This window comes from Parus major, chromosome 1 (assembly GCF_001522545.3).
Source record: "Parus major isolate Abel chromosome 1, Parus_major1.1, whole genome shotgun sequence".
Taxonomy (NCBI): Eukaryota; Metazoa; Chordata; class Aves; order Passeriformes; family Paridae; genus Parus; species Parus major.
Window position 1 is genome coordinate 8,773,729 of NC_031768.1, and position 13,456 is coordinate 8,787,184.

At 34.7% G+C, this 13,456-nt stretch overlaps 1 protein-coding gene across 1 annotated transcript in view; it reads left to right on the forward strand.

Annotated features, from left to right (window-relative positions):
* Nucleotides 1-13,456, forward strand: part of CFAP47 (cilia and flagella associated protein 47) — a 259,171-nt gene that overhangs the window by 79,245 nt on the left and 166,470 nt on the right. Inside the window, exons 36-40 of the mRNA XM_019008576.1 lie at nucleotides 2,524-2,658; nucleotides 3,156-3,268; nucleotides 6,019-6,169; nucleotides 6,830-6,918; nucleotides 8,223-8,309. Of these exons, the coding sequence (XP_018864121.1) occupies nucleotides 2,524-2,658; nucleotides 3,156-3,268; nucleotides 6,019-6,169; nucleotides 6,830-6,918; nucleotides 8,223-8,309 (575 nt within the window). The remainder of the gene's footprint in view (nucleotides 1-2,523; nucleotides 2,659-3,155; nucleotides 3,269-6,018; nucleotides 6,170-6,829; nucleotides 6,919-8,222; nucleotides 8,310-13,456) is intronic.

Consider the following 13,456-nt stretch of genomic DNA (forward strand, 5'->3'; position numbering starts at 1 on the left):
CTAAGATATTCTCCTTAATGTACCTGTCTTAAGACTAAATTGTCTACACTTATTAATCCACTTCTGTACAGACTAACAATTTAAACAAAGGTACAATCAGTCAGTACCAGAAAAAGGAACAGATCTTGGATCTTCAAGTTCTGTATTTTAATTCAAAGGGTACATTTTACATAGATTTATTGAAATTCATATGTACTTTTCTAAGGTTATTGTAGAAATTCTGAACTATCTTGCTCTGCAGTGATAAAACTAACAAAATACATGAATCCTTTTGCTGAAGTCTCTTAATTTGGGAATTTTCTCATAGTCTTGTCTCTGAAGTTTAGCAGGCTAAAATATTCCAATAGCATTGGCAAAGTTCTTGACTCCGGCTGTCACTGCTTTTAAACTCTCAGGACATTTGCATTAACCCCACAAGCTGAGACGTGTTAGATGTGGAACAGCTGGCATTTTCAATCTAAAAATCTAAGAATCTGTAATAATACAGAAGTTCAACTGTCTGCAAGTCTTCAGCTTTAGGTTTAAATGACACTTTTAATGGAGTTCAAAGCTTTAAAATCCTGTTAAGGCTTAAGGTCTAGATTTAAGATGGAGTACTTTGGGCAATAAATGGTTTCTACTTTCTAATCACGAGTTACAATTCAACTCTAGAGTATTAGTGGTGGCTTTCCACATGATTTTAATTTGTGTTTGAAATTTTTAAGTTTTACAATCTTTGGTTTGAAAAAGATTCAGCTGAAAGCCTAAAATAAAGTATTACAAGACAGGATGGTGGATAGCTGCAACGTGGAGGGAATGTGTGTGACAAAGATCAGGACAGAAAGTGCAGTGATTTGGAATAGCCAGTAAAGGAAATTTGTTTTACTTCCCTTCAGACTTCATTATTTATTACAATTAATTTATAATTATTGCTGTTGTTTGCTAACACATATTTTTAAAAGCAAATATTTACAGTCTGTGAATTTTCTGATAAATCTTGTTAAGAAATGTATTACTATTTTCTTTAAGATTAGTTCTTAGACTAGTAGATAAATGGCACAAATGGAGTTTTATGAATTCACAGGATAGAACTGTATTTTCTGAGGGAATAAATTCTCATCTAAGTGGAAATGAGTAGAAAGAAGTAGGTGACAGAAGAAAATCTTCTACAGATAATTACTCTACCATCTTTCCTATCTTAAATGAAAATGCAGGAAGAGTGAAAAGTAGGGGTATAAAACCACAGCCTTATTGGAGTAATGGTTAACATTCAACAGCCATTACTGAGATAAAAGAATGGAAAAATCAGAATACTTTTCAGACTTCAGGTGTAAAGCTTTTGGCAGAGTAGAAGCTTTTTTACTTTGCATAGTGAATGCATCCTGAAGTTTGAATCTTCAACCAGTGGTGAAAGAATTAAATAGAACTACGAGATGAGACGTATGATTACATCAGTGCATGAAGAGTATATGAAATTATTCTTAAGAATTACAAGGACAAACATTAACTAGGAAGCCATGGAGAGTTGCAGGGGAACCTCAGATCAGTGCCCAGTTATGTATGTACCACTCTCTTGGAAGGTTAGAGCAGGAGCTGTGTGAGAGCTGCTGGGAGTAGGATGAGCTGCTTGACTGGGCACAGGGCAAGACAACTTTACCTTGAAAACTTTGAATAAACTTTAACTTGAAAATAAAAATTAGCTCAGATAGTTAAGATGATAAATATGTCTATACATCTCTCTTGCAACACTAAAGACATTCCAGAAGAGTAAATGGGTTTTTTTCACCCTTTTTCATACTCTGTGGCAAATAATTTCACCACTCTCCTCAGTGACTTGCCAGAATTGCTGAGGACTAAAGTTTGACATGTTTTGTAGCTGCCATTCAAATTCATTTCTGTAAATCAAATATTTAAATTTCAGGAATATTTGCTACCTTTTATAAAGCAATTTTCAAAAGTATAAAAGGATCTGCAATAGAAACAATTAAATTTTTGTTATTTGGAAGGTGAAATTGTCTTCATAAACAGTTACAAGACTGTATGTAGGAGTATTTGAGAAGGTATTTTACATAAACTAAAAGATTTTAAATTTTTTTAAGCTAGTAAAGACATATGTTTTTCCAGACAGTAAAGTTTCCTTGCTTTTTCTTTTATGCTGCATTTAATAAAATTATGTTTATTTCATTAAATTAAATTATGTATTATTTTCTAAATTAAATTATGTATGTTATAAATTAAATTATGTATATTAAATTATGTGTATTATATATAAAATAAACCTTTGGGAAAAAAGTTGAGCTTAATTTTTACCCTAGGTTTATCACCAGAACATGTCAATGTTTTTAATTAATTAGGGGTTTTTTTTGTGCAGTGACAAGATTCCTATTCATGTTAGTCATGAGAATAATCCAGTTATTACAGGTTAGATTAAAAATATTTTTATAATGAGAATTATCTTAATTTTTTTCCTTCTTCTTTAGTCTATCCAGGCACATTTTTAACTAAACACCTTGTAATTTTTTTTTTGTTTGTTTTCAATATTAGGCCACTGATATCTGTGATCCAAACCCTGTCATGATGCTTATTTTGTGTGTCCACCTGTATGACACTCTCCCTCAGTACTTACCCAAGAGCAGTATAGAATTTACAGGTCCTCTCCATGCTACTATTGTGAAGCAGGTAATGATACCTTTGAATTTAGATTTGTAGTAATGCAAGGTTAGAACACTCTGTGTATGTATGTGTTTATATTACGTATAAGCTACAACAAATAATTAATAGGTTTCATGTTATTTGGCTATTAAATATAGAAGATTAAAGTGTGCATTTTCTGTTTGTATTCCGTTCAGTCTTGGGATTTCATTTCTGGTTTTTCCCTATGCTTGAAAGCACATGAAAAAATCTACAAATTTGATAAATCTGAGATCAAAGAGAGGAATCAGGGATTCACAGGCATAGGAGTGCAGTGTACACTGTACTCTCAAAAATTAAGGTTGGATAGTCTGTGAGAAATCTGTACTCCTTTAGAAGGAAAATTATCTACCCAATTATTTGAAATACTTCCTTATTTTTTGATATCCTTAGTTTGTATTTTGGAACTTACCTGCAGAACACACCCTTTATAGTCTAAAAAATGAGTAAAAATCATCTGATCTTGTTGTATTTTGTTGTGGTAGGTGCGCCTGAAAAACCCGAGCAATTATACTTTGGCATACAGTGCTATTGTTGTGGGAAGAGATGCTGGTGATTTCTCTTTACCTAAGGGAAACAATGTTACCATTCCTGCTACGTAAGTAATGACTTGTTAGTATTATTATTTGTAACATTACAGAAATAGAAACTTTCTAATTTAAGAGTGGAGAAACTCTAGAAATGTGTTCAACTGCGAACAGGGCAAAATTAGTTGGTATAAGGGTCAGGTTTTTCTCCTTAACCTGGAACAAATCTAGAGGAATATTTCAGTGGGATTCTTGCAGTTGAGCTCAATAGAGCTTTAAGAGCAATATATAAGCCTTCAGATCATTACAGGAGTCATCTGTCTCCAAAGTATCTATTTTTTTTTTCACATACAAAATGATTCACATTTTGTACATCTATGCATTTTAGAAGCATGAGCAGGTAGATTTCTTTTCTTCTGAAGTCTCAGATTTTGGTTCTTATTCTAAATTTAGGCATGACTGGGAATTAAAGAGACCATGACACAGGTTTGAGTAGTATTACACTGCATCTTTTTGCCCCATCCTTCCTCCCCACCAAGATGGATGTGATGTAGTTATTTGTTCATTGTAATGATTTGAGAGAGATTTAATTTTGGGAAAACATTAGGTTATAATTTCTGGTAGAAATACTCATGGTATACCACTATCTCATTGTTTTTGTTCACTAAGTAAATTTTGCTCTTTCTGTCCTATGCAGCTTTTTGAATCAACACAGGAATTTCATTAATCCCTGTTTAACTAGTGAAGACAAGAGGGATGTGGTGGCTCTGGCTGTCAGTTAACAGGGTTTAAGTTTAAGGTTTAATTTTATCAGCAAAATATCCATTTACAGATAAAATGGATTAGAGATTGTAAAAAGAAAAAAAAAAGATCAACATTTATATGAGAATAAACTGTGAAGGTCAAATTCAAGAAGACTCAAATACAGTGCTCTTTAAGGACCATCAATACGTCAGTATTAAATTACATGCCTGTTATAAATATATGCAAAGGGAACAACAAATAATGCTATGTTTTCAGCAAGCTGTGAGGCTGATTTGATTCCATTTTCTTTGCAATTACTTCAAAGACTTATCATATAAATTTCATCCTTGAAAATACCATGTGTTTCTATGAAAGGTCAATACCATGGTTGTTTTCCACTTCACCTTTAAGAAACACCCAAAACAAACCACAAAGCAAAATCAAGACAGAAGAAAATGTGCACAACCTTGTTGTTGCTGCTTGGCATTATATATAAAAACAAATATTTGAAAAATTGCATGGAAATAAAAATCTGTGGAAATGCCAGTCATGCACAGTAACCTCTTCAGAGTTTATCATAATGTCATGATCATTAAATGAAAAATAGGTTCTTCGAGACTAATAGCTTTCTTAATATTCTGGTGCAAGTGTTAAAAATTCCAAGAATTGACGAGCCATATGGGAGTCTTGCAGGTTCTTTATGTTAGATCATAATGTTGTAGGTGGGTTTGGAAATTACAGTAATGGGATTGACATTCTCGTGTAGCTGAGTGTCACATGTTGCTCATGGCATCATGAATTCTTGATCCAAGATTCCCACTCTCCAGGGCACTGCACTGTGCTGTGTAGACTTGCAGTTCACAGCAGGAATACCAAAAACCCTCAAGGTCATACAACAATTCCAGAAGATAATTTTCCCCTCACTTTACATTGACACAACGTGTATTAATAGAGATAAAAACTGAGCAACTTTGTGGTTTTGCCACAGAATATAACAATTTAAATGCAAATTCTCAATTGTTGCACGAGTCAGAGGGCAAAGATCAGGCAGAAAGGGCTGCACACTGCTGTTGCCTGTCCTTATTTGTGACCAGAGCACACTTCTTAAAACTTGATCCTTATAGTGGCTTTGGGAGTGTATGTCTCAGGCAGTTTATTCCTCTGGGTGCCTGCATCACAACATGCTTTTTCAAAACATTTTGAATGGTGAGGGGACCACCATTCAGCACCAAGAAGCCTCAGATTCTGGGGGACTCAGCAACTCTTCAGTGTCATAATTGGAACTGTCTCCACAGTAGGAACTTGAAAGCTGTAAGAGCCAGGTTTACAGAACTTCCAGTATTTCATCATCAATATCCAGAACTGATAATTGGAGACTTCCTGCCTTGTTAAGACTAATATCAAAATCAGAGAGACATTTTGAGAGCTTCAAAATGAGAGCTTCAGGCACTAAAGTTTTCTTCTTGTTCTTGTTTCATTGAAGGACTGATGCAAATAAAGTCTGAATTTGTACCTAGTCTAAACTCTCCTGTGTGGTCCTCTCCAGTTTTCCCATTAGAGAGAAGCTGTTGCTTGTGCAAGAGAACTTTGTTTTTTCTCCCTCTTAATTACTCTGTTTCACTAATTATTCTGAAGGGTTTTTAACTAATTTCTTTCTCACTTTTCAATGATTAATTTGATTAAGACTGTCTAGATCCACCCCACAAAATGCGTAACAGGCTGACTGCTTAACTCAGAAAAACCCATTCAGATAGAGGAGCATAAATGGGATCAGTTGTTAACTTAGGGTGATACTCTAATGAAAGAGAACTTCCTGTGCTAGTGAGAGTGTGTGTGTGTGTAAAAAAAATTAAGCTATATACTGATGTAAAAAGCAATAAAGATTCAGTATTGTTCTTTATCTATATAGTTCTTTTATTAGAATATTTTAAGGTACTCTTAGGCAGAAGGTTATACTACAATGAAGTATTTCAGAGGAAACAAATTACTTCCTTTTCTAGGAAGACTCTGAAATGTGCTCCTGAAATTACATTTCTGAGCCCTGTTTTTGTGGGTTTTTTTGTTTTTTTTCCCATAGGAGACAAGGCTTTATAAATGTGGAATTCACAATTCGTTTCCTGCACCCCGCTGAAGCAGTATTGATACTGATCTCAAATAAAGTTGATGGAAGAGATGGTGCCACACTGACATTCTCTCTGAAATCTGAAGTTAAGAATATTGAGCCTCTTGTAAGTTTATATGAGTATGATCAATATTGTCACCCAAAAAAATTCTGTTATTCTGTACATTATATCAAAAAAAAAAGGGAACTGAGATAATGTGAGTTACCATCAGCATTCGCCTTTGACCTGTGAATTTTCAGTTTTCCAATATTAGACTATGTACATGCAGCAAAAACCCTAGAGGAATATGTAAGATTTGTAAGGACATAAATCACATTTGGATCCTGAATAAATTGTAAAAATTTGCACTGATTGCTCTGAAAATAAATCTGGAGCCTTTTCAGCATAGGACTCTTAGTGGAAATTCTGTTATGGGGTGTTGATGTGCTTCAGCCTAGTGATTTCAGATGTCATGTGTAGATGGACCACAAGTTTGTATTAGATGTTTCTGTATTTGTTTGTGCTTTTTAACCACAGAGACTCTGTAGTTGTCAGATATGTCCAATCAGGGCAGGTAGGCCCATGTTTGTAATCCACATTGATCGAGCACATCGGGATAGACTTCTGTACTCAGATGGTGTTTATGTGAGCCTCTCTTTTTTTTAGCCCCTGACTCTGTTGGAAAGGGAGGTTGGGGCAAGAGAAAAAATAGAGGACATGTAAAGATAAGAAGGACAAAATGATGATAACTTGGTTCTTGGCCTTGTGTTTTTTGTTCTTTTGTAGGGTATGATAAAGTGCAAATCCCCATGTTATGAGCTGAAGAAATTGAACCTAAATGTTACTAATCCCTTCAGAACTGATGGCACATTCAGGTAGACAGTTGTATAAAGACAAGTCTTTAATGATCCTGCTGTTTTATCCACTCTTTTCCATAATTTTCTTCTTCTTCTTCAAAATGTAAAACCTGGAGGTTAAATGATAGGGATTTACATTCCCAAAATTGTTACAAGCACTATGAAGTGGAAGCTATCATAATGAATAAAGAAGATAAATAAGCCTTAATTGAAATCCGTCTCAGTGTAAGCAGTAAAGCTGGAGCTTTAATCAAACAGAGTTCATGAACCTTGCTTGTATTGTTGTGTTTGGCTGAGGTCCAGCAGAATTACAAAGAGAAACAAGCCATGTTAATTAATAGTTGGTTGTTTTTCCCCAATCTGCTTTATTCTGCTGTTTAAGTTATTAAGCGTGCAAAAAAAAAAAAAAGCTTTTGCCTTGGGGCTTTCATCATTATCAGTTAGTCTAATTTTTAATTTGTATTCATCATAGCTGCAACAATTGCAGTTTTAAATGCTACTTTCCTTACTACAAAGAAAATAGATTGTTGCACCCCTTTAAAAACTATTTATGTGATCTGACTCCGTATTTTCTCTTTAGTCTTTAGAACTAAGCATTGGTTTATCTCATTCATTTATTTGGAAGAACCATCTTTTCACAACATTTTTAAGCGTTTTTTTTTTTGCAACATGAATATACATGCTGCAGAATCTGCAAATTAAATTTCTCTTTTCTCCCCAGACTAGGATTGGTATGTACAAATAGTAACAATAACAATAACAACAATCCTATAGCAGGACTGTTTCCTCTGCTCCAAGCCTTGTGTGTAGTAATCATATGAATTTAATTAGCTTCTGCCTTTTATTTTGAAGTCCTTGAGGTGGTCAGTGAGGCTGAATCAGTCCTATGATTTGGATAACTCCCTTGGAAATTATCAATGAAGTGATGAAGTAATTTAGTTTTGTGTAATTTAGTTTTATATCATTCAAAAGCTACTTGACAACTATGTTAAGTAATTATCAATTTGGGCAACATTTGAACCAATAGTCTACAGTTAAAATACTTTGTATCAGGCTTCCAGTGTTTTGAACAATCTAGTGTTTCATTGAGGGATATATTATTTACTTGTAAATAGCACTAGGAAATGCTGGTTTGATACCAAGGGAGAAGATCCTTTACAGAAAAACTAGGGTTAAACCACAACAAGTACTTTTAAAGTATCTTTAATTGAAGATAATAAGCTTCTTTACTGAGCCTGCATTTAAAAGTTACAATAAATTGAGTTTCATCTTTATTCTGCAAGTTAAAAATGCAGTCATTATGTGTACTTGTCATACTACAGGGTAATTTTGCTGGAATCCACAAACTATTTAGTGCACCCAGAGAAAATGTATCAAGCCAGGCAAATAAAGCAAGAGGTAAAGTTTAGGTAAGTTCCAGATAACATTTGATAACTATAATATATTGGCTTATATATTTCTATTAATATTACCTTGTTTGTGCATAGCTGTGTGATACCTGTTCTCATCCTATTCTGAAACAAAGCACTGTGCCAGCTACTAAGAAAAAAGAATGAATTCTACCCAGCTGAAACGAGGACAGTACTGCAAAAAAATTATAAACAGATTAAAAAAAAAATATTCTTTAGTAGTTCAGTAATTCTTTATTTAATAATTTAAAATATTTTCCACAGTTTGGGATATGTAATTTCTAAAGTTCATGTAAACATTCAAAATCCTGAAACACTTATTCAGGGTTTATTGGGAAATATCATGAACTACTGCCTCATCAATACTGTAGGTTCTATTGTAATGATAGAAATGGTCCACAGCCTTGTTATTAAATGCAGGCTGTTTTTCAAATTATTTTAAAAAATTAAAAAAAAAAAAAATAGAAAAAAATAAAAGCAGAAAAATAATGAACATTTTGCTATTAAGAAAAAAATATACACATATTTTAACATATTTTAATAATTTTAGTTTTCTAAAGTGTAATATATACTACACTTTCTACTAAGTTAAATAAGTGTATAATAATTGTTGATATAGAAAAGGGTTTTTTAATCATCTTGTATATTTCAGCTTAATTTATCCCCAGACAATCAGTCTAAACAGTATAATTTTTAGTCACACTTCCAGATCTCATTGCTACAGAATTGATTTCAGGGCATCTTAGGTCTTTAGAAATTTCCTGTACTGATTTGCTCTATGTTTAGATGTTTCTTATATCTATGATAACAGAAGCCACTTAATTCCCCCTTTCAGAAGATCTTTTTCATGAATGGAACAACCTTCTGAAATCTGTATTAAAAAAGTAGTGTGTGTATATTTCATAACTGATCAGTAAGAAGATTTTTGCCCTCAATCATTTTTATTCTTTTGGTAAATCCAGAAAATGCCATGTACAAATTGAGGGCCATGTAGAAATTTCTCTAAGTGCTCTGTAACCATAAAACTACCGTGAAGTTGGTGTTTGCCCTTTGGGTAATTGTGTCTGTGAGACTGATGTCAGGACCAAGGTATGCAAATGACAACTTAATCATCCCAGCACGACCAACTGGGCTCAGCACTCCCTCTGCATCTTCATCCTGTGCCTCCAGATATGTCAGATCCACTTTAAACCTCACTGTAAGAAGCCTTGCCTGGCAGGTGACCCTTTACCTGCCAGCTTTCCCCTCTGGCAGTGCCACAGGAACCCAAAACGGTGTCATTCAGGCTGGAGGGGAGACCAACCCCTGAGTCATTGTGGTGTGGGTTCATCACAGTGTGACTGGAACAATCCCAGTCTGGAGCTAGAGCCTGAGGAACTGTGTCCTTGCTGGGACACAGCATTGTCTAAGGCCAAAACTAACAGTAGCCAATGTCCTTCAGTGGTTGCAGGAAAGACTTTATTCATGCAGATCTGGATGGTGGTTGGTGAGAAGTGCAGTGCTTTTTTTTTTTTTCTTTAAATTGATTTGACATAGTTTTTCTTTCAAGTATACCGAGACAAGACTTTTTCAAGTTATCCACTTCTCTGTGCTTTTCCAAGGCCTTGACACTTCAACTATTATCTTTGGTCTCCATCTGTGTGCCAGCATGGTCTGCTCCCTGTGGGAGAAGGAAAACCAGGTGGAGAGAAGCATGCCTCATGGCTCAGAAATTTTATGTAATGTAAAACTACCCATAGCTTTCAAGCATGTTGGTATTTTTAAATTATGTCCATTGGGGGAAAAAGTATCAAATGACAGTAAAAGTTGAAGGTTATATTTAATAGGTAACTTTTCCTTCATAGATTTCCTACTGTAAAACAAGAAAGTGGTAAAGATGTACCAATGTTTCACTAATAGTCCTATTCTAAAACCATGACTAAGCAGAATATCATATGCAGTACAGAGTCCATAAGGCTGGATCATGATTGCACAGATTGATTTGCAAAACAAGCTGTGAATTTTGATAAATATTTTTACATTAAAGAAATGTATTCTGAACCAAAAAAAGGAAAAAATAATGAATGACTTTCAAATGAAGCTCTGCATTGTGTATAGCTTCTTACTGTTAAATAAATTACCTCTTTTTTTAAAACTGGAGATAATGTCAGGAATTCCAAACAATTTCAATTTTCTGAAGTTTATTCTTGCACTTTTTTTTCTAAGCTGTTTCATGTGCTAAGGAAAGAATTATGTTATGCAGAATACCTGTATTTACTTACTGGAAGAATAAAGAAAAAATCAGGATCTAAAAATGGTGTCTCTGTATAATATGAGATACAGCATTAATGCCTGTTGTTTCAGAAAATACAGTTTACAAGTATGTTATCAGGAGTCATTAAAATTCTGGATAATGTTTGATATAAAAGAAATACATCTACTCTAAGCCTTAGTACCTATTTTGGGGAGCTCCTATTTTAGTTTCTATCCTACTCTTTGTTCTGAGATCACAAACTGTTCCACTGAGTGTGGAAGCTGGTGAGTATCTCAGATGTGAATTTTGTGTTCAAATGTTTCAGTATTTTCAATGTATTTCTAAGCTGTTTGTTGTATCTCTTCTTTCTAATAAGATGCTTGCTTGCTAAACATTCTAAAGTTCATTGATTAAGATGCTTCTCTTTGAATTTAAGATTTTCTCATGGTGTCTGGCACATTTTTTTCCCCCCTTAGTAGTATACAGAATCTGGACCTATAAGGGATTGAAAAGATCATCTAGAAAATTCTGTTGCAGATACATATAGGAAAGTAATTTTTTTTTCCTGGGAATTTGTTGGATGGAAATCAGTTATTGGCTTGTTTGGAGCCTGGAATGAAGAGCAGAGGCACACTATGACATATGTATAGCTCATATGCCATGATGATGTATGCACACTCTCTGTGTTGACTGCAGAGATGATTTTCCTTTTGATCTGGATTTTTGGCACACTTGATAACATGGCAATCCCAGTGGCTTTGTGGGGTTATGTTGGAACTGGTATCTGACAACTCAGGTAGCAGATACTAGAGTCTTTCTGGTGCAAAAGTGTGGAAGTGGGATGAAATTAGATGATCTTTAAGGTCCCTTCCTATCCAGGCTGTGATTTAAATCTGAGCTGTTTAGAATAAATCACAGCAAGAATGAATTGGAAATATTCACACCTCAACCAGGCAACTGAAAGTGCCTCACCTGTAACATAATCTTGAACTTTTTTTCATTTAATGAACAGTAAAATTATCTTGCTTTGTTAGCAAAACAAACCAAACTAAATTAGGGGCAGTTGGAGAAGTTGCTTGGGATCTCTTTCTTATGAGCTGCTCTCCTCTCTCCCCCATCCCCAGCTCCCTCTGCCCTGGCCTTAAATATTGAAAGACCACAGTGAGCTCTTCCTGGAGCCTTATCTTCTCCAGGATAGATTCATAGGAGAAGTGCTCCAGCACTCTGACCAGTTCTAGCCCTCCTCTGGCCGCTTCAGTGGTTCTTGTGCTGTGACCCCAGAGCTGGGTGCAGCCCTGCAGGTGAGGTCTGAGCAGAGCAGAGGGGCAGAGCCCCCTCCCTCCCCTGCAGTGCTTTGGATGCAGCCCAGAACACATTTGGCTCTCTGGGCTCATCTGTAATCTTTCATTTACCAGTATTCCCAAGTCCTCCTCCACAGAGCTGCTTTTGAGCCATTAATTCCACATTCTGTGTTGATCCCAGGGATTTGCCTGACCCAGGTGCGGTGAACAGTCTGTGCAGACTTATTTTACGGCAGCTTTAAGCTCTTCTGCCTAATCCTTTTCCTTATTTCTCTGTGTATTGAAAGAGGATGTATTGAACCAGACTTTGAACATAACCAAAGCTTCTTATACCTTCTGAACTTTATTCCTTTCAGTTTTATTATTGAACAAGATGCTATTTCTTTTTGTTGTGTGGAAGAATGAGACACAATGTTCATGTCTTCCACAACACAGGTTTGTTTTCTTTTCCCATCACTTACCTGCAAGTGCTTTGTTCACTGAAGTAAGAAAAAAAAAAATTGACATTGAGAGAAGTTCAATACTGTGTTAAATCAGTCTAATGAGTTTCTCAGTTGTTCAGGTCTGCAAATAGGACTTATTCAATGTATAGTTCTCACCAGTGGAAAAATGTAATGTATTTTGTACTATTCTTATTATTTTTTCATACAGCTTCTGAGCTATTTGTTAGTTCTACAGTGATTCTTCTGCTGTTTTTGCAAGCATGACTTGGCATTCTCAGTCAAAGATAAAGCATTGAGAGAAATTAGGTTTTATATAAAATTTTTATTTTTTGTAAAGTACAGTATAAATAGTATGTTGTATGCATATACTCAGAGATCATTTTCCTTTCTGAAAAATGGTCTTTAAGTACAGGTATTAAAACAAATCTCCAGGGTAACATATTCTGAGAATTTTACAAGTCCATTTATTAAAGGTTGTGATTTTTTCTTAGCCCAGCAAGATTAACTGTTTAATTTAAGAGAGACCCAACATCAAACACTGAATGTAGTAATTGTTTGCTGTATGCTGGTTCATCAAATTTTACTGCTGGGCAAAATGACTTTTATGTGTGGATAATTTTAAATCTGAGTTGAGCCGAAATTCTCAGTACTTTTTGAGATACATTGCAGTACTGTTTTCAGCATCTTTGAGCTCTGTGCTTGTTGTAAATTAAGCAAAACTCTCCTTCCATAAATGTAACTGCACAATCTTAACACCTATCAACAAGAATAGGAATTACTTGTGAAGTATAAAAAGCTACTATAAAGTCACATTAAGAAAATATGATGGTCAGGAGCACAGTTTGCTTTGGGGAGTTGGGAGTTCAAAGGAGATTTTGTTCAAAGCTGTTTTTTGAGTATATCTGTTCTTTTCAAATCCACTTGAAAAGCAATATTGTAATGAACAGAGTTCATGTGATTAGGTTAAGATTCATCCCTTTTTCCTTTCTTAGTAAAAAACTTGATTACATTTCCTTTTGAATGATTAACAACAATGTTAGCTAATAAAGGTAATTTCTGCTGCTACCTCAAATGGCTAAGGTGATTTTTCACATTATTGGTTGGAAAATGGTTCCAAAATGTAGTGGTCTGATTTGGTGTGTTTTTTGTTTTTTTGGTTTTTTTTTTTTT